At 44.0% G+C, this 26,197-nt stretch overlaps 8 protein-coding genes across 11 annotated transcripts; 3 read left to right on the top strand and 5 right to left on the bottom strand.

Annotated features, from left to right (window-relative positions):
• Positions 1 to 522: 522 nt before the first annotated feature.
• On the top strand, positions 523 to 21,749 carry LOC108039475 (carboxypeptidase D). Of its 4 annotated transcripts, none has more exons than XM_044461347.1 (10): positions 523 to 614; positions 893 to 974; positions 17,169 to 17,462; positions 18,095 to 18,427; positions 18,489 to 18,676; positions 19,290 to 19,319; positions 19,407 to 19,702; positions 20,147 to 20,323; positions 20,385 to 20,477; positions 21,381 to 21,749. In XM_044461347.1, exons 3-10 carry the CDS (start codon positions 17,209 to 17,211, stop codon positions 21,591 to 21,593), a joined length of 1,584 nt encoding a protein of 527 aa, XP_044317282.1. In that variant the 5' UTR covers positions 523 to 614; positions 893 to 974; positions 17,169 to 17,208; the 3' UTR covers positions 21,594 to 21,749. The 4 variants fall into 4 exon arrangements, with proteins under 4 accessions (XP_044317282.1, XP_044317284.1, XP_044317283.1 ...); XM_044461349.1 differs by lacking the exon at positions 21,381 to 21,749 and adding an exon at positions 20,610 to 21,322; XM_044461348.1 differs by lacking the exon at positions 19,290 to 19,319.
• LOC108038615 (serine protease SP24D-like) lies at positions 4,070 to 5,148 on the bottom strand. The gene is made up of 2 exons (XM_017115446.2): positions 4,899 to 5,148; positions 4,070 to 4,836 (listed from the first exon to the last, which is right to left on the bottom strand). The coding sequence occupies exons 1-2, from the start codon at positions 5,132 to 5,134 to the stop codon at positions 4,308 to 4,310; spliced, it is 765 nt and encodes a 254-aa protein (XP_016970935.2). The 5' UTR covers positions 5,135 to 5,148; the 3' UTR covers positions 4,070 to 4,307.
• LOC108038617 (serine protease SP24D-like) lies at positions 6,386 to 7,392 on the bottom strand. Its single transcript, XM_017115449.2, has 2 exons — positions 6,975 to 7,392; positions 6,386 to 6,917 (listed from the first exon to the last, which is right to left on the bottom strand). The coding sequence occupies exons 1-2, from the start codon at positions 7,229 to 7,231 to the stop codon at positions 6,386 to 6,388; spliced, it is 789 nt and encodes a 262-aa protein (XP_016970938.2). The 5' UTR covers positions 7,232 to 7,392.
• LOC108038618 (trypsin epsilon) lies at positions 7,802 to 9,361 on the bottom strand. Its single transcript, XM_017115450.2, has 2 exons — positions 9,065 to 9,361; positions 7,802 to 8,419 (listed from the first exon to the last, which is right to left on the bottom strand). Exons 1-2 carry the CDS (start codon positions 9,283 to 9,285, stop codon positions 7,891 to 7,893), a joined length of 750 nt encoding a protein of 249 aa, XP_016970939.2. The 5' UTR covers positions 9,286 to 9,361; the 3' UTR covers positions 7,802 to 7,890.
• Positions 10,444 to 11,918, bottom strand: LOC108038616 (chymotrypsin-1). The gene is made up of 2 exons (XM_017115447.2): positions 11,657 to 11,918; positions 10,444 to 11,110 (listed from the first exon to the last, which is right to left on the bottom strand). The coding sequence occupies exons 1-2, from the start codon at positions 11,893 to 11,895 to the stop codon at positions 10,555 to 10,557; spliced, it is 795 nt and encodes a 264-aa protein (XP_016970936.1). The 5' UTR covers positions 11,896 to 11,918; the 3' UTR covers positions 10,444 to 10,554.
• LOC108039465 (serine protease SP24D) lies at positions 12,089 to 13,483 on the top strand. Its single transcript, XM_017116487.2, has 2 exons — positions 12,089 to 12,334; positions 12,919 to 13,483. The coding sequence occupies exons 1-2, from the start codon at positions 12,123 to 12,125 to the stop codon at positions 13,457 to 13,459; spliced, it is 753 nt and encodes a 250-aa protein (XP_016971976.2). The 5' UTR covers positions 12,089 to 12,122; the 3' UTR covers positions 13,460 to 13,483.
• On the bottom strand, positions 14,879 to 16,357 carry LOC108039466 (serine protease SP24D). Its single transcript, XM_017116488.2, has 2 exons — positions 16,107 to 16,357; positions 14,879 to 15,448 (listed from the first exon to the last, which is right to left on the bottom strand). Exons 1-2 carry the CDS (start codon positions 16,322 to 16,324, stop codon positions 14,911 to 14,913), a joined length of 756 nt encoding a protein of 251 aa, XP_016971977.2. The 5' UTR covers positions 16,325 to 16,357; the 3' UTR covers positions 14,879 to 14,910.
• A 709-nt stretch (positions 21,750 to 22,458) lies between the features above and the next one.
• LOC108039464 lies at positions 22,459 to 25,626 on the top strand. The gene is made up of 2 exons (XM_017116486.2): positions 22,459 to 22,731; positions 22,824 to 25,626. Exons 1-2 carry the CDS (start codon positions 22,663 to 22,665, stop codon positions 25,467 to 25,469), a joined length of 2,715 nt encoding a protein of 904 aa, XP_016971975.2. The 5' UTR covers positions 22,459 to 22,662; the 3' UTR covers positions 25,470 to 25,626.
• Positions 25,627 to 26,197: the final 571 nt, after the last annotated feature.

Raw genomic sequence — 26,197 nt, forward strand, 5'->3', positions numbered from 1 at the left:
TGCAGGAACTAAAGTAAAGTCTATTTGTACATATAAAGATTACCGTCTTTAACATACCAAATTTGTATAACTTTTGTATAAGTTATAACCAAGTTCATGAGCGCCAAATATTAAATCGTTTTTGAAATAAAATGATTTTATCGTTTTATAGATATTTTATCGGAAAAAATGTATAAAAAAGCATGACTACCAAAAAACGATTAGATATTTACTCGATTCAAAAAGCTGATTGCTGCGAAACTTCAGCGGGCACTCAAATGTGGCTGGCTGACAAAAGAAGGCTGCTTTGAAAACAGTCAGTTAAAAATATATTTTAGGGAAAATGTTTTTAAAAAACATAAATTAAGGGTACAAATCTTCAGAAAATCATTTTTAAAAGTAAAAAATGATTGTACTATCGGTTTTCAAGGGATACCTTTGGCACACAACCGGTAAGGCTGACTGGAAGTCTTGCCAATGGCAGCTTGATTTTTCTGGCCTCCATCGAGCACGCACAACGCGCCTCAAACTTAGTCGAACTCCAACGGCGCTGGCAAACGGACGCGTTTTGAAAACTTGCTCTCTCTTCGATTTCATTCTGGTTTCTTGGTGTTTGGCTTTTGGCCTGGGAAAGTGTAAGCCTGAAACGAATCCATTGAACGCGTATCTTCTTCCTTTGATTTGTCAACCCCGCGCGAGTTATTTGCTTTTTGCCCCCTTCCAAAAGTTTTTTTTAGTGCTAATTCGGACGACCGCGTAGGCGTAAAGAGAAACTACCCAAAAAAAAAAAGAATTTGTTTTGCTTTCTGTTTGTTTTGCTTTTTTTTGTGTGTGCAAAATTAAAGCCCGGCAACGGCAGCCGCCTGGAACAATGAAAGTTGATTGAATATTTTATGCAAATTTCCCATTGCAGAAGAAGGTGCGAAGAACAACGACAGCTGCAAGAATAATAGAAATTGCTGGCGAGCAGAAAACAGGAAATCGGCAGAAATCAGGTGAATACTAACTACTGGGCTGTTGTTCGTGGGAAAGTTTAAGATCAAGGCCAGGCCCCTATGGCCATGGGTGGTGGGGCGGTGGGGTGGTGCAGGCGCGGCCTTGCTGCCACTGCCAAGGTGAAGGTCATTGCAGGCGAATGTCGGCGGGCCTGCACTCGCTTTGTTGTTATATAAACACCCCACACCCCCAGCAGTTGGCTCACTAACCCAGTGCGCATGTCGCCTCCTTCGAAGGCCATCGCATGACCTCCAGCACCCCCCCATCCCCCTCCTTTCCACCAGCCACGCCCTCTGTCCTCCGCCTCCTTTTTAGACAGCAGGGGTCATGCTGATAGTTGGCAAAGGAAAAAACCAGGAGAACTTTGGCGAGGACTTTCAGGGCTGTTGAAATGGAGAAGAGATCAGAAAGTGAATTTATTCCCTAATCATCATTGAAAACAATTTTATCAATGAAATAATACCTGGGTAACCACGACCAATAAGTCAATTAGTCTAAAAATGTATGGTAAACAGGACGTCTTTAATATAGCTTGTGCTTATTATAATACACATAATTTAAAGAATTTCAAAGAAGTTAAAAGAGGGTTAGCGATAAACGTTTTTCCGGCACTTGATTATTATTCTTTTCTTTTTTATATATTATTGTGTTAAAGGACAGATAAATTTAAAGATGGTACCCTGAGTTATTTGTTGTTTTCATAAAAGATTTTTGATTTTCTCAAACAGATTGTAGAGTTTTGAATCTCAAACCAGATGTAGCTTATTTCTTTTATTAAGTTTCACATAGTTTTTCACTTATTTTACTGTAACATTTTAACTAGTATTGAAAACACAGTATTTACATTCAAACGTTATAAGTTGAAACTAAAACATATTTGGTGTTCGCAGGAATAAGTAAATTGACATTCAAACCTGTTCTATGTTTTCTCTTTCAATGCCTGTATTTTGTATCAACAATGAAAAGTTGGCCACTAATAACGTGACCATGGGTGTGCCCCCCCTTTTGGGCAAGCTTAGCATTGAACTTGACAGTGGCAGAGCGCCTTTAACCACTGGCTGTCCACTTTCAGCTAACAAGGTTAGTGGGTTAACTGGCCTGCGCCCGTGCTCCGCACACCACTCTTCAATCTCCAGTCTTCAATCTTCAGACTTCAGTCTTCAGTCTTTAGTCTTCGGTCTCCAAAGAGACTACAGTCTTTCTCCGGGCCCGGATTCGGGCAAACCCGTTACCATTAACCCGCCGATCGGCTTTGGCATTGCTCTGACCATTAAAAGCCACTTACACTCGCTCGCCGCTGACTTTCCATGCTAATCAAAATTGAAGCCCAAAATAAGAAGAAATTTGTTTGCCGCGACATGTCTCGACTTTTGAATTTGAGTTGGAATGGCGGTGGCGGTGGCGAAGTTGGTAATGTGGATGGCTTCTTGGAACTGGCACAGCCGTGGACCGGGTGAAACTGAGCCACTCCAGTGGGGCGGAGATGATAAACGCTGCGATTTCTTATCAGGTTTAAGTCACACTGACAAAAAGTAATCCGTTTTCTTATTGTACAATGTGGTTTTCTTATAGCCATTGGGAATAAAAGTACTTACAACTTGATTTCCGCTTTTTGTTATTTAAAATCATGATTTGGTAACTGTTGAATTTTAATTTATATATTTTTGATGAGATATCCTGTATTCGAAAAATGTTTGATACATATATTTATTTATGTATCCATCAAGTAATATTTTCCTTTATTTGTATAAAGTAATGCAAAGTAAAAATTGAGATAAACTAATTACTAAGATTATTTAATAACAATTATTTTTATTATGTTTATCTTACTATGCAAGAGTTGCATTTAACTGTGAAGCACTTGAATAAATGATTAGTTGGTAAATGGTTGACTTATGGGATTGTCTATTTGTAAACGAGTTATTGTTTAAATGAAACAGCTGTAAATTACTATAAACGACTCAGGTGAAAATAGGTGTCTCTGAAAAAATGATCAAAATTAGAGAAAGATGAAAAGATGATTTAATGAGACTTTATTTGGTTTCTTAAAAAGTAAAGTTAATTATATTCATTGTACAAACTTACTATCAGCTACTTTTCGCTTTAGCCAGCAATAACTTTTGATGGGTTTCGTTCTCCAATATATTGCAATATATTGTTTAAAGATATTCCAAAATTCAGAGTCCAACCTCATGAATCACTGGCAAGATCTCAGATCACGGAGTTCTTCAACTGCCTACCAAAGACTTTGAAAGGTTCGATGACTTGCGCCGTGAATTGCATTTCGTGCGGCACTTAAAATGACAAACTGACAAACTGACGAACTGAGAGACTGAGGGATTGACAGCCGGGTGGACAAACTGAAGAAACGTGCCAGTTTTCGAGTGGCAGGGGCTAGTAAAATCCACCGAGGCACGCCACGATCCCCAGCATCGCGATAATTGCGCCCAAAAGAGAGCGCACAGACACAAAAACACTGGAAAATTGAAACTCTCGAAACTGAAAAACTGAAAAACAAATAAAAAGTGCGAGACCAGTTAAATGAAAAGCAAAACAAAGTCATTAAACGGGGCGAGTTGAAAAAATAAAACTGAAAACCGAAAAAAAAGCGGAAAATTACCGAGCAATAATAGAAAGAGTTAGGCGAGCTGTTTGGAGTTGCTTTTCATTTTCACTTTCACTGGCGCGCGGGGGAAAAGCGGGGAAAAGTTGCGCTCTAATAAATCGCTAAGCAGTCAGAAAGAGACGGCACCAAGCGGGTTCTAAAAAGCGGTCACAATCCGCTGGCTCGCAAATGAGTCATGTAGAGATGCCCCAAAAAAGGGAGGAAGGGCTACTTCCTCACAGGAAACAAAAGCAGAATAATATAATTATGTCAACTATAACCCATAAGATTTTAATTTTTTTTAGCCTTATCCAAAATAGTGCATATATATGATCAACTTTTAAGAATCAGTGAGCAATTTTAAAGTTTTACTTACATATGTTCTACTTATATATGTGAGGTTATCAAATTAACACATTAAAAAAATACTAATATAATGAGACTTTTGTCATCTTTGTGAGTATATATAATTAAAAAGCGTTGATAAACTTATTTTTCTGCTCTGCATTTTTTTATTATTTATGTGCTTGGTGTAATATAGTGCATTAACAATATAGATAGGATATAAACAAGAACAAGTCATTTTGTGCGAAAATCATCACAAAATGGTATTTCTTAAGTTCTTGAAATAATATGAATAAAGTGGTTAATTTGTAACAAATCAAATCCGAATTGGCAATCAATTTTGCGATATTTTGCCAATTCAGGAGTGTGATTTCTTCGGGTTTTACAAGCTGGCCTTCTCAACGATCCAGGACCGCAACTTGGAGACCCTGGCGTAGCCATCCGGAGCATCTCGTCCGCAGCCGCCGATCACGAAACTGGCCAGGCCCACCAGCTTGCCCTGGTAGGTGGCCGGTCCGCCGGAATCCCCGTAGCAGGCCCCCTTGTCCTTGGGGTGGAGCAGGCACATCGTGGACTCCGGCAGCTGCCTGAAGTACTGCCGCTGGCAGGTTTCCCGGGACAGGGCCTTCACCTGCACGAACAGCAGGGAGTTGGAGAGCGGTCCCTTCTGCGAGATGGCCCCCCATCCGGAAATGTCCACGGTGGCATCGCTGGGCGGATCGTCGGTGGCCAGTTGGATGGCGGCGATGTTGCCGCCGAGGGGCAGGGCACTCTGCAGACGGAGCACGGCCACATCGTTGCCGCTGTTCCCGAAATTGGGATGCACGGTGACGGTGGCCACCGGAATCCTTACTCCGCCGCTCGAGAGGAGCAGGCTGCCCGCCTGGATCGCCAGCTGGTCAGCTGGAGTTCTGAAGCGACATGGAGAGCGAGTTAGTTAAGGGAAGGGGCTACTTTGGAATCCCATACTTACACATCACTTCCTTGCTTCACGCAATGGGCAGCGGTGACGACGTAGTTGCTCGACAATACGGAGCCACCGCAAATGTGACTTCCACGTCGACGGAGGGAAATCTGGTGGGGGAATTGACCCTCCCTGGCCTTGGTTCCGCCCACAATCCGTGGTTCCACATCAGAGTCGTTCTTACTTGAGTGCCCCAAAGCTCCGGACACAAAAAGCAGCAGCGGAAAAGTCCAGAAAGGTATCATGGCTGGGTGGGTTAACTTCCTAATAAGTTGTACTTGCTGAACGGTTCCCCTGGCTTTATATATGACCCAACAACTAAGAGGCTCATCATCATTAGTTCCTTCAAATGTCAAAGTCAATCGCGCTATCGAGCTTTAACCTAATTTGGTTGGTTTTTGTTCTCTTACTTTTTTCGCAAATGAAGCCCTCCTAATTACAAAAAGATTCGGATGTGGGACAATCAAACAAAAAAAAATGTCTTAAAGGGTTGTACAAACTTTGATGTGAAGGGCTTGAAATTGGACAAATTTATTGATAACATTCCGGGAACTGCAAATACATACGAAATTTAACGAAAAGTCATGAAGATAATTCCGGTTTTGTTGTACCCCATTGCAGATAATATTAACATTTTGGTCGGTATCTTATAACGTAGAAATAGACCCATAACCGACCATTTTTTATTTTTAATGTATCGATTAATAATGTTTGCGATCTGTTCTTCCAAGTAAAATAATATCCAATTGGAATATATTTTTCAAAATATTCTGGCAAACAGAGAAACATGGTTAAAATGTGGGATGTCATACTACGTTTAACTCCTAAAAAGATTCTCTACCGAGTGGTACTCAAACTCATTATTTAATTACATTTTTGGAAATTAGTTGATGTAGCCCTATTTCAAAACTGCAAAGTTTGGCTGGAACTTACTATCAACCAGCAAATATTAATGATTTGCTGCTGGTTGCCAACTGTACAAAACAATCTAATTTTATTTTGGTCACAAAAAATCATTTAGAACAAGAAAGGAAGTTTATATACCCTTGTAGTTATTACAAATCGACTACATTTCGATTTCTATGCCTATATTACTAAAATCAATGAAGCTATGTCGATTGTGCGCTGCATTTTGCCATCGTTTCTATGGCAGATATATGATATTACTGATTTTAATTTAATTAAAACCGTAATTCCATAATTCCATTCCATAGTCGCCCGATCCTCCTCGTTCCGACTTATATGGCTAGATTGACTCTCCTGGTAGTGCTGATTAAGAATATATATACTTTATAGGGTCGGAAATGACTCCTTTACTGCGTTGCAAACTTTTGCAAGGGTATAAAAATCAGGACTTCCGCAAATATTTTTCCCAGTACTTTTTGTTACAAGATTTAATTGTACAGTTTTTAATGCTCATTTTAATAGATAAAAACAAAATGTATATAGTATTTACCAGACTAACCAATAGTGGTTAGTGTTGGTTTACATGATTCCTACAAGCCCGCCTGCTCGGTGATCCATGTCCTCAGCTGGGAGATCCTTTCGTAGCCATCTGGAGCCGCTCGTCCGCAGCCTCCGCCGATCAGTAGACTGGCCAGGCCCACCACCTTGCCCCCGTAGGTGGCCGGTCCGCCGGAGTCCCCGAAACAGGCGCCCCTGTCCCTGGGATGGAGCAGGCAGATCATGGTCTCCGGCAACTGGGGGTAGTACCACCGACGACAGGTCTGCCGGGCCAGCATGGTCACCTGGACGAAGAGCAGGCTGTTGGAGAAGGGTCCGTTTTGGGAGATCTGTCCCCATCCGGAAATGTCCACGGTGGCTCCGTGGGGCGGATCCTCGCTGGCCAGTTGGATGGCGGCTATGTTGGGGTCAAAGGTCAGGGGACTCTGCAGGCGGAGCACGGCCAGATCGTGACCTCGTCGATTGTAGTTGGGATGCACGGTGACGGTGGCCACTGGAATCGATACTCCGCCGCTGGAGAGGAGTAGACTGCCCGCCTGGACCGTCCAGAGGTCAGCCGGAACTCTGGGGAGGATCTGTCTCAAAATATGCAAATATTCAAAGATAGTTCTCAAATCTTACACACTATCTCCATGCTTTACGCAATGGGCTGCGGTGATGACGTGGGTGCTCGAGATTATGACGCCACCGCAGAAATGTTCTCCACGGAGACGCAGGGAAATCTGGTGGGGAAATTGACCCTCCTTGGCCTTGGTTCCGCCCACAATCCGGGGTTCTATCTCCGATTCATTCCCATTCTCAGCATGAGCCTGACCCAGGATCCCCGTAACACAAAGCAGCAGCCAAAAAGTCCAGAAATGTGACATGACTGGACGCATTAACTTCCTAAAAAGTTATACCTGCTGAAAGGTTTCTCTAACTATATATATGACCCAAAATCAAGGAGCTCATCATCATTAGCTCCTGAAAATGTCAAAGTCAATGCCGCTATCCAGCTTTAATCAAAATATGTTTTTTTTCCTGTTCCCAATATTTTTTTTCGCAAATGAAGCCCTTCTAATTACAAGGGGTTTTATTTTGGGGAAGAAAAAAACAAAACAAGGCATTCAAATGGGATTGTGTAACCTTCCATAGAAATGGTGAGATTCCGGAAAATAAAAATGTATAGAATTGCTTTAATGTCTTACACCCTTTTTTTTTTAATTCCCAAAAGTCTGATATTTTTGTTAGCTTGCCAAAATTGATCCAAGAGTCCATTGCTTTATCGATATCTCGAGTTATGGGCCATAAAACCCGTCCCATTGAGGTCATAAATAACTGAGCATTCCACACGTACGTCGGCGGTGTTTAGTTGGCGATTATTACGTTAACCAGTGTCCAGTGGCAATCGCCGATCCTTATCCTTATCGAAATCGGGCCATTGAGTCACCGCCTTAAAAAACACCGCCTTCAGTTTGGTTTTTTTTTGTTTGGAAATTTGAAAATTATGAAATAATTATTATTTTAGGTGGGGCGGTGGTACTGGTAAGGAATATGTCTAGGCGATCTGCTCCTGAATCCAGTCGTAGAAGTTGGAGAGGCGCACAAAGACATCCGGGTAGCGGGATCCACAGGCGCCCACCACGAAGTTGGTCAGCCCGATCAGCTTGTCCCCGTAGACGGCGCCACTGCCTCCATCGCCGTGGCAGGTGCCCTCCTTGAGTTCGTGGCCCAGGCAGAAGCTGTCCGCTCCGTGGTCGCTGTAGGCATCCAGGCAGGTCGCCTCCTGGGCCACCGCCATCGACATTTCCCGGATCTTGTAGGACGCAGAGCCGTCGGTGGTGCGACCCCAGCCGGCCACACTGACCTCCGATCCCTCGGCGGGCAGCTCCTCCCCGCTGGTGGCCACCTCGATGGCCTGGATCCGCTCGGTGAAGGTCAGGGGGGAGCTCAGGGTGAGCACGGCCACGTTGTTCTTCAGCTGGTAGTAGTCCGGATGGACGGCCACCGACTCCACGGTGACAATGCGTCCTCCGGCGTACTGGTTGGTACTGCCCACGCGACACGACAGCCGACTGGCATCGATTCTGTTCAGAGGGTTGAGGTTTCAATCAATAAAGGGCTAAACATTAAAACCATTCGCCTAATAATGATTTATGTATGGAAACCGCATTGATTTTAATTTAAATTAAATCAATCGATTGATTTCCAATTGATTTTAATTTAAACTCATAATTACCTTTATATCAACTTCTAGCAGAAAGCATAATTTTCTTATTGGAATGCAATCGATCATATAATATCACTCATTCGCCTAGATGTACAGCCCAAATTAAGCTATACCATTCATCAAATTGTATTTCAAATTAAATAATGGAAAGGAAAATTGAGCAATAATTATACATTTAATTAGTGTAAAAAAATTGCTAAGGATAAAAAGAGTTTGAAGACTAAAAGATAATCGACAGACTTTTTATTTAAAAGAAAGTAATTACTGATACTTTGATAATTCTCAAATGGTAGTTACAATATAGTAATATAACAAAAAATAGATAATGGTACCTTTCAACAAAAAAAAAGTATTTACTGATAATTTTATAAGCGCGTGTTAAAAGTTAGTTACAAGAACCCTACACATTTGAAGATATTACGCATACGCCCAGTCGTACACAGTTTTTGTTATGAACTATGAATCTTAAATTGCTAATTAAAGAAGCTCTGTTCATACTCACAACTTCGAATCTCGGTGCACGCAATGGGCAGTGGTCAGGATCTTGGTCTCGGACACAATGCATCCGCCGCACACGTGGCCATTGTCCACGCGCAGGGAGGCGGCGTAGGGCGTGGCATTGGGGTCCGCCTCCTCGCCGCCCATGATCCGTCCATGGGCGTGGCAGACGCCCACCAGGGTCAGTCCGATCAAGCCCAAAATCAGGGTTCTCTGCTGCATCATTTTGTTTAGTTTAGTTTTCGCAGTTTACTTGTCGTGGTTCAGCTGTCCACGGCGGTCGGAATGGAAATGCGCAATGCCAGCGGTGACAATTTAAGTGGACGGCTCCGTCGAACTACCCAAACCTCCTCTACCCCCCCATCCCCACCCCCTCCCTACCAATCCTTATCTTCGGCTTGGACATCACAGTAAATCTAATCTTATCGCCGCCATTGCCAGCTTTATATCGCTATAGACCAATGTTACTTGTTATTCCACCGATCAATTGGCACATAAATAGAAAATTGCACAAGCAGATAGAGGGAAGTCCAACCGATCCAGCCACTATGACAAGACAATACCATCTAGACTAGATAAAGGATGAGTAAGCCATGTTCCGTGAGTCAGAAGGGCTAATTGAAACAGAATGGGAGATGATCAAAATTCAGGGGTGTTCCTGGGGAATTTAATGATTCTCGGTTTCTTGACACAATGGGTGTATACACCATTTACCTAGTAAATACAATTTGGAGATGTATCTGCATACAAAATATTAGGATCCAAATAAGTCATGGATAATTTTAGACCTTATTGATGGAAGACCCACTATAAAAGTAAGACAACATTTGTATACCTCTTGAAATATAATTTTCAAGGAAACAGTATATCACATAAAATAAATTAGCTATAATACTTGGTTTTTTTTTTAACACCGACTAAAGCTATGAAGGTGAATTGAGATCAAAAAAATACTAATCAAAATTGCCATGTTAGGTAGGAATTACCCTAGATCTATATCAATAGTTTGGCGATATCAAATCTGGATTATAAAGATTTCGCTTAGTCATTGCCGATCGATTAGCAATCGCTTTTGGCTAATTCCCCACAAAAGTTCGACCTTGTTTCCTAGGGCGATTATGGTGTTTTCCCAAGATCCCTATCTAAGTTGGCGATTATATTGCTCAGTTGAAATATATGGCTTTATAAAAAATAATTGGAAATAGTCCAATGTCATCTTAACCATTTACTTGTAAACTGCGTTAGATAATCCCTGAATACACCCCATAAACTCGAACTTGGCACATTGCGAACCTTTGATCGGCGCCAATTCGAGGTTGCTCTATCGGTTTCAGCTTTATGGCCCGCACTAAATGTCTTATGGCTTATAGTTTGCTCCATGAGCGTGAAGAAAACAATTTCCTTTTTTCTTTTTCGGGGGGGAACACACTTTATGCACAGTAAAAAAATGTATAAAAAAATAAAGGGGTAATCCTCGGGGCTCGAGGCTGCAGACTACTCCTGGGTGTTGGCCTCGATCCAGGCCAGGTAGTAGGAGACGCGGGTGGCCACGTCGGGGTACTTGCTGCCGCAGGGCCCGAAGTTGAAGCTGGTCACGGCGCGGAGCACCTGCTGGTCATCGACCACCGGTGCACCGGCATCCCCGCGGCAGATGCCCTCCTTCTCGGCCCTGGACAGGCACACGGTGCTGGCGTATCCGTATCCGGCCTCCCACTCGCACAGCGCCCGACTCAGCGTGTTGTAGTTGGCCTTCTGCAGCTTGTAGGATGCGCTTCCGTCGGACAACTCGCCCCAGCCGGCCACATAGACGGGCGTGCCGTTGGGCAGGTCCCCGTCCTGGTCCTCCGTCTCCTCCACGGCGGCGGTGGGCAGGGTGACGGCGGCAATGCGATCACTGAAGACCAGGGGCTGATCCAGCTCCAGGAGGGCCAGGTCGTGCAGGAAGTTGCCGTACGAGGGCTGGATGAGGACGCTCTTCACATTCACGATGCTCCCGCCGGCGTACTGGTTGATGGAGCCCACGCGAACGCCCAAGGTGCTGGGATCCACTCTGCAAATTAGAAACAAATGGGTTTAGTACTCCCAAAACAAAGGTAAACTTAAAGGTGTTTATCTAAATATCCCCCTGAGCATAATATATATACATACAATTCTACCAAAAATAAGTAAAAGTGTTGGGAACTTATATGTATATCTCCTTTAAGATATGTATATACATATATTCTACCAAAAGTGGGCTTAAACATTTAATTTTTAGTAATAGAAGAGCCATATAACTCTTGATCATTATTAAATAATTTAATAAAATATAAAAAAAGTAATTTAGTTAAAAATTTAAATATAACAGTACAATGTACGTTTTTTTTTTGTAATGTAAGATCACGTTGAATGATTTTCGAGTACTTAACGTACGAATTTCGAATTATAAAAGAAACTTAGATTAAGATTAAAGAATATGAAAGTATTTTAAGATCACATTGTTAACAAGTATTAGTTCTTTTTTGTTATAATCATTGATATTTTTCAAAGTGAAATTTAGCAAATTTTAATCTTAATCTCAGATAAGATATTTTTAAAGGGTCTTGTCATGACTTACGGAGTGGTGCCCACGTTGGACACCAAGTGGGCGGCGGTCAGGATGAAGTTCTGGGAGATGATGGCACCGGAGCCGACGTGGGCCTTGTTGTGGCGCACGGAGACGGACCAGGGGTGCTCGCCCTGGACGGCATCCTCGCCGCCCAGAATGCGACCTTGGGGCGATGCCTCCGCGGGGAGGAGCAGGCCGAGGATTAGCAGGCCCAGGCCCAAAAACAGAGTGGTGCGTGGATCAGCCATGGCGATGGATTGACAACTGAATGGGCCGTTGGCCAACCGATCGATGGTCACCACTCGGCGATCTAATCGTGTGTGTTTAGTGGCTGGTGTGTATTGATAAGGGGCGATTTATGGGTGGCACGACGGGGCGATAAGGTTGCTCAACCCATGGTCGTAAACGGGGAATGGGGGCTCTATAAAGGCCCGCCGGCCGGCAGGAGCCCCTTTCAGTTGAGCTCCCAGAAAGCATGAGTCCGGTTCAGTCAGTCCTCCTTCCGCTCCTGGTCATCGTGACCTTGGGCGCGGTCCAGTCCAGTCGGGTGCCGGCGGAGGTGGGCTCCCAGCCCCACACCATTTCCCTGCGGCGGAATGGCGAACATGTCTGCGGCGGATGCCTCATCGGCAACAAGTGGGCCATCACAGCGGCCCATTGCGTCAGTTTGGCAGGTGGCCAGCAAAGGTAGATGGGTTACACACAGAGAAATCGCATATACCAGCCGCACTTTAAATTGCTATCAACAAGAAACTGGGTTTAAATAGTTTCTTATCAAGTTCTCGTATTCAGAAGTATTTTTGTTCGTCAAATTGGACTTTTAAATTACAGTGCATACTTCTATAAAAATTACCAAAAAACTTTGAATCATATTTTATAATCATATTAAAAAAAATTAACAACTAAATAATAGGGTAATGAAATACAGTGAATACTCAAAAAACTTTGAAAACTAAAAAAAGATTTTGCTAAAGAAAATGTTATAAGAATTCAATTTTGAATAATAGTGTTATTAAATACAGTAAATACCAAATAATATACAAATCAATTCAATATTTAGAAAGTATATTTACGATTTAGCCGATTAATTTAAAAATAATTAAATGGAAATAATAGGGCAATAAACAACTTAATTTAGGTAATATGACTAGGTCTTTTTTTATCATGAGCAATAATTTTCAATTCAGTTTAGAAGGGATTTTATGGCTTTTTCTCTGTGTGGGATTATCTTGTGAGACAATCCAGACTACATTTGATATTCCCCCGATTAGCTACCCACCCAAGTCCTACAATATCCGAGCTGGCAGCATTCAGCGCCTGGCTGGTGGCCAACTGGTGCCCCTCACCCAGATCATAATCCACCAGAACTACTCCAGTTCGGGTGCGGCTGGAGCCAATGACTTGGCCCTGCTGGAGCTGCAGACCCCGGTGACCCTGAATGCCAACACGAAGCCCATTGACCTGGCCACCAGTCGCCCGGCGGCGGGATCCCAGATCACCTTCTCGGGATGGGGATCCAGCAAGCCGGAGGGATCGCTCAGTCATGGCCTGCAGGTGGCCAGCCGACTCAGTCTGAGTGCGTCCGACTGCCAGAAGGAGCTGTTCCTGGAGCAGGAGGATCTGCTCTGCCTGTCCCCGGCTGCCGAGGACTTCGCCGGACTCTGTTCCGGCGATGCTGGTGCTCCGGCGGTCTACCAGGACCAGCTGGTGGGCATCGCCGCCTTCTTTGTCAGCGGCTGTGGCTCCGGACAGCCCGATGGCTACGTGGATGTGACCCAGCATGTGGACTGGATCACCGAAAATTCTACTTAAATAAAACCGAGCTATCGAAAGGGGTTACAAAGATGTTTCCATGACAGTGGGTTGGCAGATTGTATTTCAACAATTACATAAATTCATAATCCTCTAAAGTGGAAAGTACCTTATTTGACCATAGTTTTAAAGAATATATTTTATTGCCAACTAACCCAAAATCCTTTAAAAGGATATATTTCATCATCATTTCGATTTAATAGGTACTATAATATCTGTGAAATATTTATTGCTTATTTATTGTTTATTTAACACCATTAGTCACAGTTAAAGGCCTCTTCAGAAAAATGCAATTGAAAATGATTTTTATGAACATTTGTAAAGTACAGGTTTCCGGTTTTGATTTACACTCAACAATCGTTGCTATTACAACACTTTACTTGGAGTACTTGTAAGATAATAAGGATCGATTCTTTCTGATACAAGCTCGGAAGAATTAATTCACGGTAGCCAATTTCGGAAGTTTATCAGTATTTTATTTTGTTGGGATATATATTATATTTACGACTAATTTACCAAACTATAATTTATAGAATTAGTATTTTGCGCTTAATCGTATACCTAATTCGATTTTGTGGTCGCCAATCTAACTCCTATAAGTATGCCAGAAAATTCTTAAACATAGTTTACATTTTTATATTTTTAGTTATATTGCAATGCGATCAATATAATAACTTATATTTGCTAGGGTTTGTTTCCCTGTTATTAATATTTTGGACAAAATCTATTGGTCTTATATAAATAACATAACTATGTATTAAACTTCAATATTTATTGACGGCAATTTATAATAATATTGCTTTTTTGCAAGCGCTGATAAATAGCATTCTTATTGGCTTAGAATATCAAATACCTTAGTGTTATTGGCTTTGAAATTGGAAGTTAGAAAATCTATAGAACTGATTTAAGATAACAGAATTATATATTTTAAACAGCAATTTTATAATTATCACATCAAATCTTAATAAAATTTAAGACCATGGCCTACAATATTTCTTAGGTGAGACTTTTATTTTTTAAGAACTTTAATAAGTTTGGGGAAATAAGTTTTTAAACTGGAAAACACCCCTAAAGAAATAACCATAGCTTTAGTCATTCTTTTGTTATCAAAACGGCTTTATTTCAACTACTGTATAATAGCATTTTATCGGCTTAAAATATCAAATTCCCCAGCGTTATTGGCTTAGAAATTGCAAGTGAGAGAATTTATTGCGAACTAGGGTGTAAATTGATTTCTATACTTTCGGAATATCATTCTTTTTTATCATTATCAAGTCAGACATCATAAATATTTATTTAAGCCAGACACCTAATCCTTATTTGGGACTTTTATATTTAAAGGATTTTAGGCTGTTTAGGAACATGTGTTCTTGTGAACTAATAAGCCCCCCTTCCCGAAGAAATGACCATAGCACTAGCTACTTTCTCATGCTTTTGTTATCGGAACTGCTTTATTGCAACTGCTGCTGGATCCACTCGTAGTTGGCCGCGATGCTGACGAACCGCTCCGGGAGCAAGCCGCCGCACTCGCCGAGGATCTGGGCGCCCAGGCCCACCAGTTGACCTTGGTAGACGGCGGGTCCGCCGATGTCCCCGCTGCAGATGCCCTGCCGGCGTCCGTGGCCCAGGCACAGCACCTGGTCGTTCTCCACCGCCACCTCCTCCGTTTTGGCCAGGGCGCACTGCCGCGGGGCCATCACCTCGGCGCCGCCGATCTGCAGGGTGCGGTGCATGTTCGCCTCGGACTCGGTGGTGCGACCCCATCCGGAGACCTCCACCTGGGCGCCCAGGGGCGGGGTGTCCTTGGAGAGGGCGATGGCGGCCACGGTCTCGCTGAATGGTACATCCTCCTGCAGGCGGAGCAGTGCGATCCCCGTCTTCAGCGTGTTGTAGTTCGGGTTGATCGTGATCTCCTCCACGCGAATCTGCTTTCCGCCGGAGTACAGGTCCACGGATCCCACGGTTACGGCGAACAGAACAGCTGGCCATCTGAAATCGGAATCAGAAACCATTTAATCTTGGGGAAATTCATGTAGTTCAATAATAAATTGTTGTTTAAAGTACGCTATGAAAACCACGTTTAATGTTTTTCTATCTTAAATGTTTAATGTTTCTGCATTGCTTTAAAATCTTTAAGCTCCAGAAATACTATATCCACAGAAACTTTTGAACAAATGGTTTTAACATTGCTAGAAATATTTGTATAAGCTTCACAAAAATAATAATAATAATAATGGGTTGAAATTCATATATTTTTGGCTTGAAGTTTAGAAAAAAGGATTAAATTTCACTTTTTATTTTTGACAATTATTTGAGTAATTATTAAATTAAATTAATTATGATCACTATATATATTTATTGAACTCTTTTGAACTGGAATTGGTTTCCAATTTTGTAAACAAAGAAATCCGGAGATGCAAAATGTTCATACTAGAATGTGAAGGAAAGGCAAGATATGCCTTAAAATGAGGAGTTATTAGTAAACCTGGCAAGGAATACTTATCTGTTACATTTAGAAAACTTATTGGTCCAAACCAATAATGTAAAAAACTAGTTTTAAGCTCTTACTTGATGTTCAATGTATTTTTTTGATATGTTTTGAACTAAAGGAATTTTTTCCGACCAAGTTTTTGGTTGGGCAACTTACGGGGTGTCCTTGCCGTCGGAGCAGACGCAGGTGAGGGCGGTGAGGGCGTACCGCTGGCCGATGATCACGGCGCCGCAGTTGTAGCTCCCGCCGACGGAGAGGGAGGCCTGGTAGGGCAGCTGGCCGGGAACGGCGTCCTCGCCCCCGGCGATCCTTCCCTGCGGCTGGGCCATGGCTCCGGCCACGAGGATCAGTCCAATGGTGAGGGTCAGCTGCATGGCTCTTCGTTTGTTTGCCTTTTGATGGGCCCGCAGCGATGGCGTGAGCTCTTATAGGGTTCCCAATCGTCCAGGTTGGGGGTGTGGGTATCTTATCGGGGTCCGAGAGATAGCCGGATAGATAGAGCCATCCGGTGACAGAGAGCCTCCTGATTAGACAAGCCCCCGGGATCGGCATGGTATCTCCGGGGATCGATTTCTGGGAACGCGATAGGGATGACAGTTAATAGGGATGGCAATAAAAAAAAAAGTAGATTGAACTAATCGATTTTTACTTTTAATAAATTCTTAAGCTCCAAGTTTCTTTGAACTTAACTTTGTTCTTACTTATACTACAGATTTTAATTCAGTTTTCATACCATAACTTAAATTGAAGTTGAACTTTCTGGTATTCACATTTATTTAAAAACCAATATTAAATCTTTATTTTTGCAATTCATTATGATAAAATATTGAGTGATTTGGTTAACTTTTTCAAAGCGATTTCTTTGCCATTTTCGAGATTTAGTGAGATATCAAAATTAAGATGCGGTTTGATGATTATATGGGTATTTCCTTTGCCATGTATCAACGAACTCTGGTCGGGTGATGGATGGCGTCAGTGTCAGGGGGGAATAATCCAGGGCGAACACGTTTGCGGCATGCCACTAACGTCGACGGGGCCAACGATCGCAGATCTCGATCTCGATCTGCACGTAGCAAAGCTCATCTCATCCCATCCCATCGCATCTCATGGCGATCCATTCGATTCGATTTGGCCAGCCGCACAACCAGTTGGCTCTCATTTCGAACCACATTTCGCACCGCCAGAGAGCTACTCTTAAATGGTCTGCCCGACCGCCAGTTTTGACCATTCGCAGACTCGCCGCCGACCGAAAAGGACCATGATCTTGCGAACGCCACTCGCCGGCCACCAGCTGCTCCTCCTGCCCTCCGTCCTGCTCCTCCCGCTGCTCCTTCCGCTGCTCCTCTTCCGGCCCTGCGATGCCAAGACGGCCAATCCCGGGGATCAGCTGCAGATGCAGCACCACCAGCTGGCGGCGGAGCAGGGACTGCCGGAGCCCAGGGCCTACATGCCGGATGCCCAGCACCTGGACTTCGTCTACCACGACCACGAGGAGCTCACCAGATTCCTCAGGTGAGTCCTTTGGGAGACATCCTTTACATATCTTAATAGTCAACCCCTGATAATCAATATATCTCCATAACAAAAAAAGATTTTAAGGGATATATATATAATATATGTTTTATCTCAAAAATTCAGACAGACATATTATTTAAGAATCAAAAATCGTGACTCAATTTTGATAGTAATTGTCTTGGAAATAAATGTACATTTAGAAAATAGTTATAAAATAAATTAAAAGTAAACGGAAAAGTGAAAAGGTAACTTAACCCTAAATTTGTATTTTTCTAAGTTAGAAAACTATTTAAAATGAAAATTGAAAATTATTTCTAATAAATTTCTTAACAATTTCTTAAATGCTTTTTAAATAAAATTATCTTTTCCAATATTTTTCCATTCTGGTTAGTGAAAATTCTTTTTAAAGTTTTTTAAATTTAAAGAAAGTAATAATCAATCTCTGTTGCATTGTTTTGCTTTTAAAGATTAAACAATCTACTTTCCAAATTCTATATTATGCGAATGGTAATAGTTTTATATGTGGGCTGTTGTATTAGTCATATCCCTAGAGATAGAAATGTATTTAATTTGTTGTAAGGAATACAGACTTCTAACCCCTTCGATTACTTAATATATTTTTGTTACAGGGCCACCAGTGCCCGGTACCCCAACCTCACGGCCCTGTACTCCATCGGGAAGTCCATCCAGGGGCGGGATCTGTGGGTGATGGTGGTCAGCTCGTCGCCGTACGAGCACATGGTGGGCAAGCCGGATGTGAAGTACGTGGGCAACATCCATGGCAACGAGCCAGTGGGCCGGGAGATGCTGCTCCACCTCATCCAGTACTTCGTGACCAGCTACAGCTCGGATCAGTATGTCAAGTGGCTGCTGGACAACACTCGCATCCACATCCTGCCCACGATGAACCCGGACGGATATGCGGTGTCCAAGGAGGGGACATGCGATGGTGGCCAGGGAAGGTGGGTCCTCCAGAGAGTTTCCCCCGTGGCATATCCCTGTAATATGTATTCCCTTTTTCAGATACAATGCCCGTGGCTTCGATCTGAATCGCAACTTCCCCGACTACTTCAAGCAGAACAACAAACGGGGTCAGCCGGAAACGGATTCGGTCAAGGACTGGATATCCAAGATCCAGTTCGTGCTCAGTGGAAGCCTCCATGGTGGTGCCCTGGTGGCCAGTTACCCCTACGACAATACACCCAACTCCAGTAAGTAGTCCCAGGAGTATATCCTCAGTTCGTAGCATCCTAGCATTCCATGTCCTTGCAGAAAGAGGTCTTTAATAAGTTTAATCAAAGCTGTGTCTGTCCGATTTTTAACTGCATTTCAAATCATAAGGCTATGTCTATCTGATTTTCAATTGACTTAAAGTTATGTCTGTCTGCTTTTCTAGTTTTCAATAGCTGATTTGAGATGGGCTAGTCGCAACCGAAACTTTGTTAGGAAGCACATTATTCTGTTTCTAGATAATAATTATCAGATGACTATTACAAAGTCCAGTGGAAACTGATTATTTCTGGTGTATTATCAAGAGATCTCAGTGAATGAAATGAATGAGCTAATATCACTTGAGTTATCGATGCTTGCGGTCAAAATAAAAGCACTGGAAAGATAATAAATGATAGTTGTCAAGTTCTAGGTTTGAATTTAAAAAGGTATATGACATAGGGGTTTTTATGTGAAAGAAAGTAAAGATGCCTAGTTGCAAGGACATCTAGAGCTTCGTCTTGCGAAGCCATATCCCCTCGGTATCCGGCTGCCAGTCGAGATCCGATTGATAAAGCTCATTCTGTACTCTCCCACCAATATGGCTGCTCAAAGGGATCTGCCGTTCGTCCGCCCTGTGCGCGAGTGAGTCCTCGAGAACCGATCCCGAACGACCCATCTAATCGTGTCTGCCTTTCTTTCCGTTCCGCCAAACATGTCCCCTGGGCGCAGTGTTCCAGACCTACTCGGCGGCGCCGTCCCTGACGCCCGACGACGATGTGTTCAAGCACCTGTCCCTGGTCTACGCCCGCAACCACGCCAAGATGTCCCGGGGCGTGGCCTGCAAGTCGGCGACGCCGGCCTTCGAGAACGGGATCACGAACGGGGCCGCCTGGTATCCTCTGACCGGCGGCATGCAGGACTACAACTACGTGTGGTACGGCTGCATGGAGATCACGCTGGAGATATCCTGCTGCAAGTTCCCGCCCGCCTACGAGCTCAAGAAGTACTGGGAGGACAATCAGCTGGTGAGTGGTCAGTCTAGGTGGCAATTGAAGAAGGCTCCATCATTTATCAGGCATTTTAATACTTTTCTTAATAAAAACAAATTATTAATATTCCCCAATTTGATTTGGATTATACAAATAGGAAAGCTTAGTTTACGAAATAGAAGGGGAGCATCCCACCAGTAAATCTTTCAAGCGATTAATTCATAAGGCTTAACAATGAACATTTAAATAATTTAAAGAACAAATTTCATAAATACCTTAATGACGAAACAATCCGACTACGTCAGATCTTATAAATATTCGATTTTCTGAAAACGTGGTGGAACTTTTTCGTGGCCAGTTTTAAAAACTGGAAACCGAAGTCTTTTGGAAAAGTACATGTTTTAGTGTCAAACAGTATTGTCAAATATATAACTCCTTTAAAAGCTTACCTCTCATGACCTCTCCTTTACCCCAATTTAGTCCCTGATCAAGTTCCTGGCGGAGGCGCATCGAGGGGTCCAGGGATTCGTGTTCGATCCGGCGGGCATGCCCATTGAGCGGGCCTCCATCAAGATCAAGGGACGCGACGTGGGCTTCCAGACCACCAAGTACGGTGAGTTCTGGCGCATTCTTCTGCCGGGATACTACAAAGTGGAGGTGAGTTTCTAAGCGGGACAAACTTATGTATGGATGATTGAACATTCCGACTCCATTCAAGGTCTTTGCCGAGGGCTTTGCTCCTCGCGAGGTGGAGTTCGTGATTGTGGAGCAGCATCCCACGCTGCTGAATGTGACGCTGCAGCCGTCGAAGGTAGGTCGATTGGGGTTACCACTCTAGGGAGACCACTACTCTAAGCAACCTCTGGTGCTGGCTAACCCCATGTGTACTTATCTCTTTAATCCTTCTCTGACCCCCGATAACCTTTAACCAATAACCGATCAGTTTCTGGTGGCAGCTTCGGGCTCATCCATCTCCACTAAAACCTCAACTGCGAAGCATCTCGTCAATGGAAAGCTGCAGGTGTCCACCGAATAGAGGAGATCCTCCAATGCCTTGGAGTGAACGGCTGTCGTGTAAATAATAGCTAAAGTGCTTGAGGCCTAGGAAGTGCTATGCAAATAACCCACTAAAACACCTATAAACACCTCACTCTTTACTCCTGCACCTTTATTTTTTATCGAATATGGAGAATACCCTTGCAGACCAACTCTTTTATTTGACAGATTTATAACCATTTTAATTTGATTGTTAGCCCTATTTGAGATAGTTTAACTTGCAGTTTTATGTAGATATATAATTTCAGCACTTCTTTGTCAGATAAAACATCAGTATAGGAAAACTGTAGCACAATGCTTAATTATAATTATTGATATACTCTTTATATACAATTAGTCAGTGAATTTTTGTCTTAGCTGCAATGGTATATCGATCCTAATCTTTGTAATACCTAAAAACCAGTTTCTAACTAACCATCAGCTGAGCTATATTTATAATTCATTCTTGAAATATTTCTTTAGTTAAATATAATTACTGCAGGAGCGAGAATAACACCCAACATTTTTAAGAACTCTCTGGTGCAAGGTTTAATTTATAATTTAATTTAAGTGTTTCTTGGTAATGATATAGTAAAGAGCAAAATCAAAGACAAATTGAAACTCTATTCGAAGAACCCTTGATCTCTCATACATACCCTCTTGTTAATTGACTTCGCAGCGCATTGAGGGCATCGGGGCAATGGGTCCCGTCGGAGTGTCGGTCGGAGGAGGGGGCGGGGTGGGTCCCGGGGGGCTGTACCGCCCGATTCCAGCGCCCCAGCACTACCGCCCACCTGTACCGCAATACGCGGGCGCCGCCTCCAGCGATAGCGGCATTTTCTCGACCATCAGCAACGGTTTGAACAGCCTCTACTCAAATATCTTCGGTTGAGGCGCAGATCTGAGGATCTTAATTAAGGATTTTTTGTTTACTTCTAAGCATGCCTAGGTTTAAAGTTGGAACTTTCGTCGTACTATTTATTGTGAAGAAGGATAGAAGGGCAAGCCCCGAATAAAGCGTTCAACCAGTGCAATCTATTCTATAAGATATTCGTGTCTTTTTGTTGGGTTGGACTAATTTTGGCTTTGTAACTCATGGATGGGTAAGTTTATATTTCATATACTGCAAATAAAATATTATTTATGGCCAAAAAAGAAAATAATTTCAATTTTTAGGGGAATTGTTTCGTATTTGTTAACAATATGTCACAATTCACAATTTTCCGCAAATCGAATTGTTTTTTGTTGTGATTATAAAACTAACCATTTATTTAAGATATTTGTTATCAGTATTAATCTTCACGTCCGACGGTGCAGACGTGTAAAATTATTTGCCGAAGTGCAACCGAAATATATTGGAAAAAATAAAAAATACAATTTAAAAACTTTTATTTAAAATTTTTCAATTGTTGACCTCGAGCCGGAAAATTCAAAAATTAAACATACATCAAAGGTCGCCAACAAACAAAATTTGTTATTAATCTAAAAAATTCGTAACAGATCAAAGAATTTTTCAAGAATTTTTGCTTGCCATTTTATAAATAATTTATACATTTTGTACAACAATTTGTACAATATTTTTAAACCTTTAATTTTAGAGGAAACTTCTTTGAAAACTTCACTTAATACTGCATCTTACACTTTCAAAAACCCATTTGACTGGTCAGGGCGACAAACGTCGTCAGTTTTGGCTAAAGTTCAATGGAAAGACAGACTAGAGACTTTGAAAAAATTCGATCGCAACACCAATGCAAAGCCTATCAACAGAAATCGACCCTCAGACTTTTTCTTATTTTTTTTTTTGGAAGTACGCCCAATACTAAATTTAATCCGGAACTATCTTAATCTTAAAATAAAAACCACTAATAAATAGTTGCAACCAGAGCGGAAAGCAAGTAAATACCAATAAACTTGGCAATTCACATTAAATCCACTCCGAAAGGGAGGAAAGTTAGAGGAACATGAGCTACCAAGATATGTTGGGCTGCACTTTTGAAACGGAGAATCGGGGCGGCAACTTTGAGTTTCGGGTGAGTACGGGAATCGGGGTATCAACGGCTGGGGATTATATATTAATGGGTGGAAAGCATATATGAATCGTAATTACCTCCTGGCTACTCAGTTTACGGGCCCGGAATCCATCCCGAATGCGGTGAAGCGGTATAACGCCCTACGAGGTGCCGAATTGGCCCAACTGAAGCGTCAACGCGAGATGGGCAGATCCCATGTGCCCAGCATGCCGCGCTTCTGCAAGGTCCGTCGTCCTGGTCAGGATGTGACCAGCATGGTGACCTCACGCGACCTGGACGTTGTCACCCAGCTGTCCCTCGACTCGGAGCCCATCTCCAATGGGGACAATGATGATGGGGGTGAGGATGAAGATGACGATGGGGGCAAACATGAGATCCACTCTCCTCTGCCTTCAATGCGAATTTCTGGTGGCGCCGAATCACCCAAAAGGGTGAAGAACAAATCCAGGGGCAGGAAGAAGACCCACACGGGCATTAGGAAAGTTCGCTACCGGGATCCCGCCCAGAATGGCCTTACCTTCGAGAGATTGGAGGAGCTGCATCGGGAAGTCTGCGCGGAGCTGGAGACCTTTGGTGAGGCCAAGTCCCTACCAAGTGCCAAGGCGACTCCGCGACCACTGGGTCCTAAGAATCTTGCCAAGCAGCGGAGGAATTGGGTCAAGAGGAGGCAGGAGACGCAGAAGAAGCCCCAGGAGGCTGAGGACTCCCCCAAGTCCCAGGATCAAGAAGGCCAGGGCGATAGTTCCCTGGCCGATGCGGGTCAGGTGTCCTTCGAGGATTACCATACTCCGCAGGCCAAGTGGGTGGACATTGTGCCGTCGGCCATGATGTCGCAGGCCATGCAGGTGAATGTCTGCCAGGCCCAGAATGCCACGCCCCTGGCCGCCTATAAATTCATGGAGCAGCATGGCAGCCTGGAGCCCGAACCCCTGGCACCCTTCTTCCTGGAGGACAGCGATCTGGAGTACGAGTATGCGGATCGCCAGGGCTACCTGCGTTACGTGGAGGCACGACCCAACTACACCTCCAGTGACTCGGACAACCCGGATCAGATGGCCCAAAGGAATGCCACCTGGCCGAATGTGGGCCAACCGTGCTTTGTGGAACTGGAAAGGCGACCAGATAGAGTCAGCTTGCTGAGGAGTCTCTCACCGATGCGGTACACCTCGCAGAGATCGGAGGAGACCTTGCGCACCCATTCGCCGGCCGAGGAGCAGGACTACATGATTGAGGAGATCGAAGTGCCACCCTTGGAGCTGCGCAAGGCCGCGAATTCCAGGAAGGCCAGTGGCCGAAAGCCGGTGGTCAGTGGCCAGAGAGCCAGCAAGTCCCGAAGGACCAATGCCAATGGCAATGCCATGGCCAAGGGCGGTCAGAGGAACCCGCCCAGTCCGAGGGCACGTCGTCCGGCCAGACAAGGCGGTGGCGATGAGGCTGCTCCACCCAATCCCACCAAGGTGCCCTCCACGACCAACAATGCACCAGTGACCTCGCCGGAAAGAGCGAACAAGCGGCGCAAACCGAAGGCCATGGTGGTGTACAGCAAGTCCCTGGAGGATCTGAAGTTCGAGAAGCTGGGCATCTACAACAAGATCACTTTGACCCAAGAGCGGATCATCAGTGCGCTGGACAAGCTGCAGACCAGTCTGCTCCAGCTGCAGGTGCCCAATTGCAGTGCGCAGGAGCGACAGAAGCGCCAGCGCAACGCCTTCGAGTTCTGCGTGCGCTTCTCGAGGAACTTCCTCTATCCACTCAAGGGCATGATCGACGATGTCCGCTTCACCACGGTGGCCAGCTTCAACAGTGCCACCTCCAACGAGGCCTGCCAACGGGTGGTCTGCGTCTACGGCCTGATGCAGCAGTCCATCCAGACGTACCAGCGCCAGCTGCGCTACTTCCTGCTGGAGAAGGTGCCCCAGAAGCTGAGCGCCCTCATCGAGATGATCTACACGATGACCAACTGCTGCCTGGACAAGGGCATGCTGGACCGGCACGATCCGGTGGTGGAGTGCCTGCAGGAGCGGTGCACCCGCTTCCTCAGCTTCATCGAGGACATGCAAGAGGAGCGCTTCAAGCTGGCCAGGGAGGCGATGCGGCGCCTGCACAAGCATCAGGGTCACCAGGGCCATCAGGGTCACCAGTCAACCGGTGGCAGTCACTCGCATCGTCGCAAGAAGAAGTCGGTGAAGGCGGTGAAGTCGGTGAAGTCCCCGAAGGCACCCACCCAGCCCAGGCAGGAGAAGTTGCGCTCCCACGAACGGTACGATCTCAAGATGTGTCTCAACGACCTCAAGCTGTACGAACCGCGTCTGGTGCCCAAGGAGCGTCAGCAGGCGGAAAAGCGGAATCATCGGGTGCGTCGTCCCAGGACCAGTGTCAATCCCAATGTGACCGCCACTTCGGCAGTGATTGCCGGTGCCACTGGGGCACTGGGGGAACTGCCCTCCGATCTGGAAATGCAATCCGTTGCGGGGAACGAGGTGCAGACCCAGATGCAGTTGGCCGGCGATGGTGGCACCACCAGTTCGCTGAGCATGCTGCCCACTTTTGGGCCCATGGGTCAGTGGCAAAATCGAGGAAACGGGGAATCGGAGACGCGGGAGGAGCAACTGCATCGGGCGATGCTGGATGCATTGCAGCTGGTGTCCCGGTCGCAGGTGCAACAGGTGCTCGATCCACTGATGCGTTCGCTGGGCGTCTACCTGGGCGAGAAACTCCCCCAGAATCAAAAGCAGTAGGCTTTAAGCCTACTCCACATTGTTGATTTTCCAAATTGTTAAAATCAGTATTTCCTCCAATCGTCACCAGCGCCACTTCCTTTGGTGAAAGTGCGAAGCCATTAAACTAAATTGTTAAGTAGTGGTAGTGCAAATAAAATGCTAGTTTTGAACAAGTGCAATTTATGGGTGAACTCTCAAAGGATTACTAAAAAACAAATAGGATAAAATTAATGTAACGTGCTTGTTAATTTTTGGAATGCGTTATATTATGCAGAACCAGCTTAATAAAGGTGGCATTCCTCGTTAAACTCCTAACAAAAATTTCCATTTTCACATGTGATTTTCAACCATTTTTCGCTCAAAAAAATATCAGTATTTTTACGATAACAATGCAAATAATGCCCCAATAATGGATTGCCCTACCTCGTTAAACTTGTTACAAAATTTCTAATCAATGTCATTCACAGCTTTGTTTGTAAAATTTTGGAAAAAATTCTTATATAAAATGTGAAATGCAAAAATGGATTTTGAAATATTTCGCGCTCAAAAATATCATTATTTTTATAATAGCAATGCAATTAATGGTCCCATAATAGAATGCCATACCTTGTTGAATTTGTTATACAATTTCCAATCGACTGGCATTCACAGATTATGTTGTAAAATTTTCAAAAAATGTAAAATGTTAAAAATGCGATTTTCAATGCACGAAAACAATGCAACTAATGGCCCAATAATGGAATGCC

The sequence above is a fragment of the Drosophila rhopaloa genome, unplaced genomic scaffold, assembly GCF_018152115.1.
Source record: "Drosophila rhopaloa isolate 14029-0021.01 unplaced genomic scaffold, ASM1815211v1 contig_3, whole genome shotgun sequence".
Lineage (NCBI taxonomy): Eukaryota > Metazoa > Arthropoda > Insecta > Diptera > Drosophilidae > Drosophila > Drosophila rhopaloa.

Coding starts and splice junctions, on each gene's coding strand:
- LOC108038615 (XM_017115446.2), bottom strand. CDS start 5,134: ATGATACCTTTCTGGACTTTTCCGCTGCTGCTTTTTGTGTCCGGAGCT. Junction 4,837..4,898: donor GTGAAGCAAGGAAGTGATGT/GTAAGTATGGGA, acceptor ATGTCGCTTCAG/AACTCCAGCTGACCAGCTGG.
- LOC108038617 (XM_017115449.2), bottom strand. CDS start 7,231: ATGCGTCCAGTCATGTCACATTTCTGGACTTTTTGGCTGCTGCTTTGT. Junction 6,918..6,974: donor GTAAAGCATGGAGATAGTGT/GTAAGATTTGAG, acceptor GATCCTCCCCAG/AGTTCCGGCTGACCTCTGGA.
- LOC108038618 (XM_017115450.2), bottom strand. CDS start 9,285: ATGATGCAGCAGAGAACCCTGATTTTGGGCTTGATCGGACTGACCCTG. Junction 8,420..9,064: donor GTGCACCGAGATTCGAAGTT/GTGAGTATGAAC, acceptor CCCTCTGAACAG/AATCGATGCCAGTCGGCTGT.
- LOC108038616 (XM_017115447.2), bottom strand. CDS start 11,895: ATGGCTGATCCACGCACCACTCTGTTTTTGGGCCTGGGCCTGCTAATC. Junction 11,111..11,656: donor TCCAACGTGGGCACCACTCC/GTAAGTCATGAC, acceptor TCTAATTTGCAG/AGTGGATCCCAGCACCTTGG.
- LOC108039465 (XM_017116487.2), top strand. CDS start 12,123: ATGAGTCCGGTTCAGTCAGTCCTCCTTCCGCTCCTGGTCATCGTGACC. Junction 12,335..12,918: donor TTGGCAGGTGGCCAGCAAAG/GTAGATGGGTTA, acceptor TCCCCCGATTAG/CTACCCACCCAAGTCCTACA.
- LOC108039466 (XM_017116488.2), bottom strand. CDS start 16,324: ATGCAGCTGACCCTCACCATTGGACTGATCCTCGTGGCCGGAGCCATG. Junction 15,449..16,106: donor TCCGACGGCAAGGACACCCC/GTAAGTTGCCCA, acceptor TTCCGATTTCAG/ATGGCCAGCTGTTCTGTTCG.
- LOC108039475 (XM_044461347.1), top strand. CDS start 17,209: ATGATCTTGCGAACGCCACTCGCCGGCCACCAGCTGCTCCTCCTGCCC. Junction 19,320..19,406: donor TTCGTCCGCCCTGTGCGCGA/GTGAGTCCTCGA, acceptor CCCTGGGCGCAG/TGTTCCAGACCTACTCGGCG. Junction 19,703..20,146: donor ACTGGGAGGACAATCAGCTG/GTGAGTGGTCAG, acceptor ACCCCAATTTAG/TCCCTGATCAAGTTCCTGGC.
- LOC108039464 (XM_017116486.2), top strand. CDS start 22,663: ATGAGCTACCAAGATATGTTGGGCTGCACTTTTGAAACGGAGAATCGG. Junction 22,732..22,823: donor GCGGCAACTTTGAGTTTCGG/GTGAGTACGGGA, acceptor CTGGCTACTCAG/TTTACGGGCCCGGAATCCAT.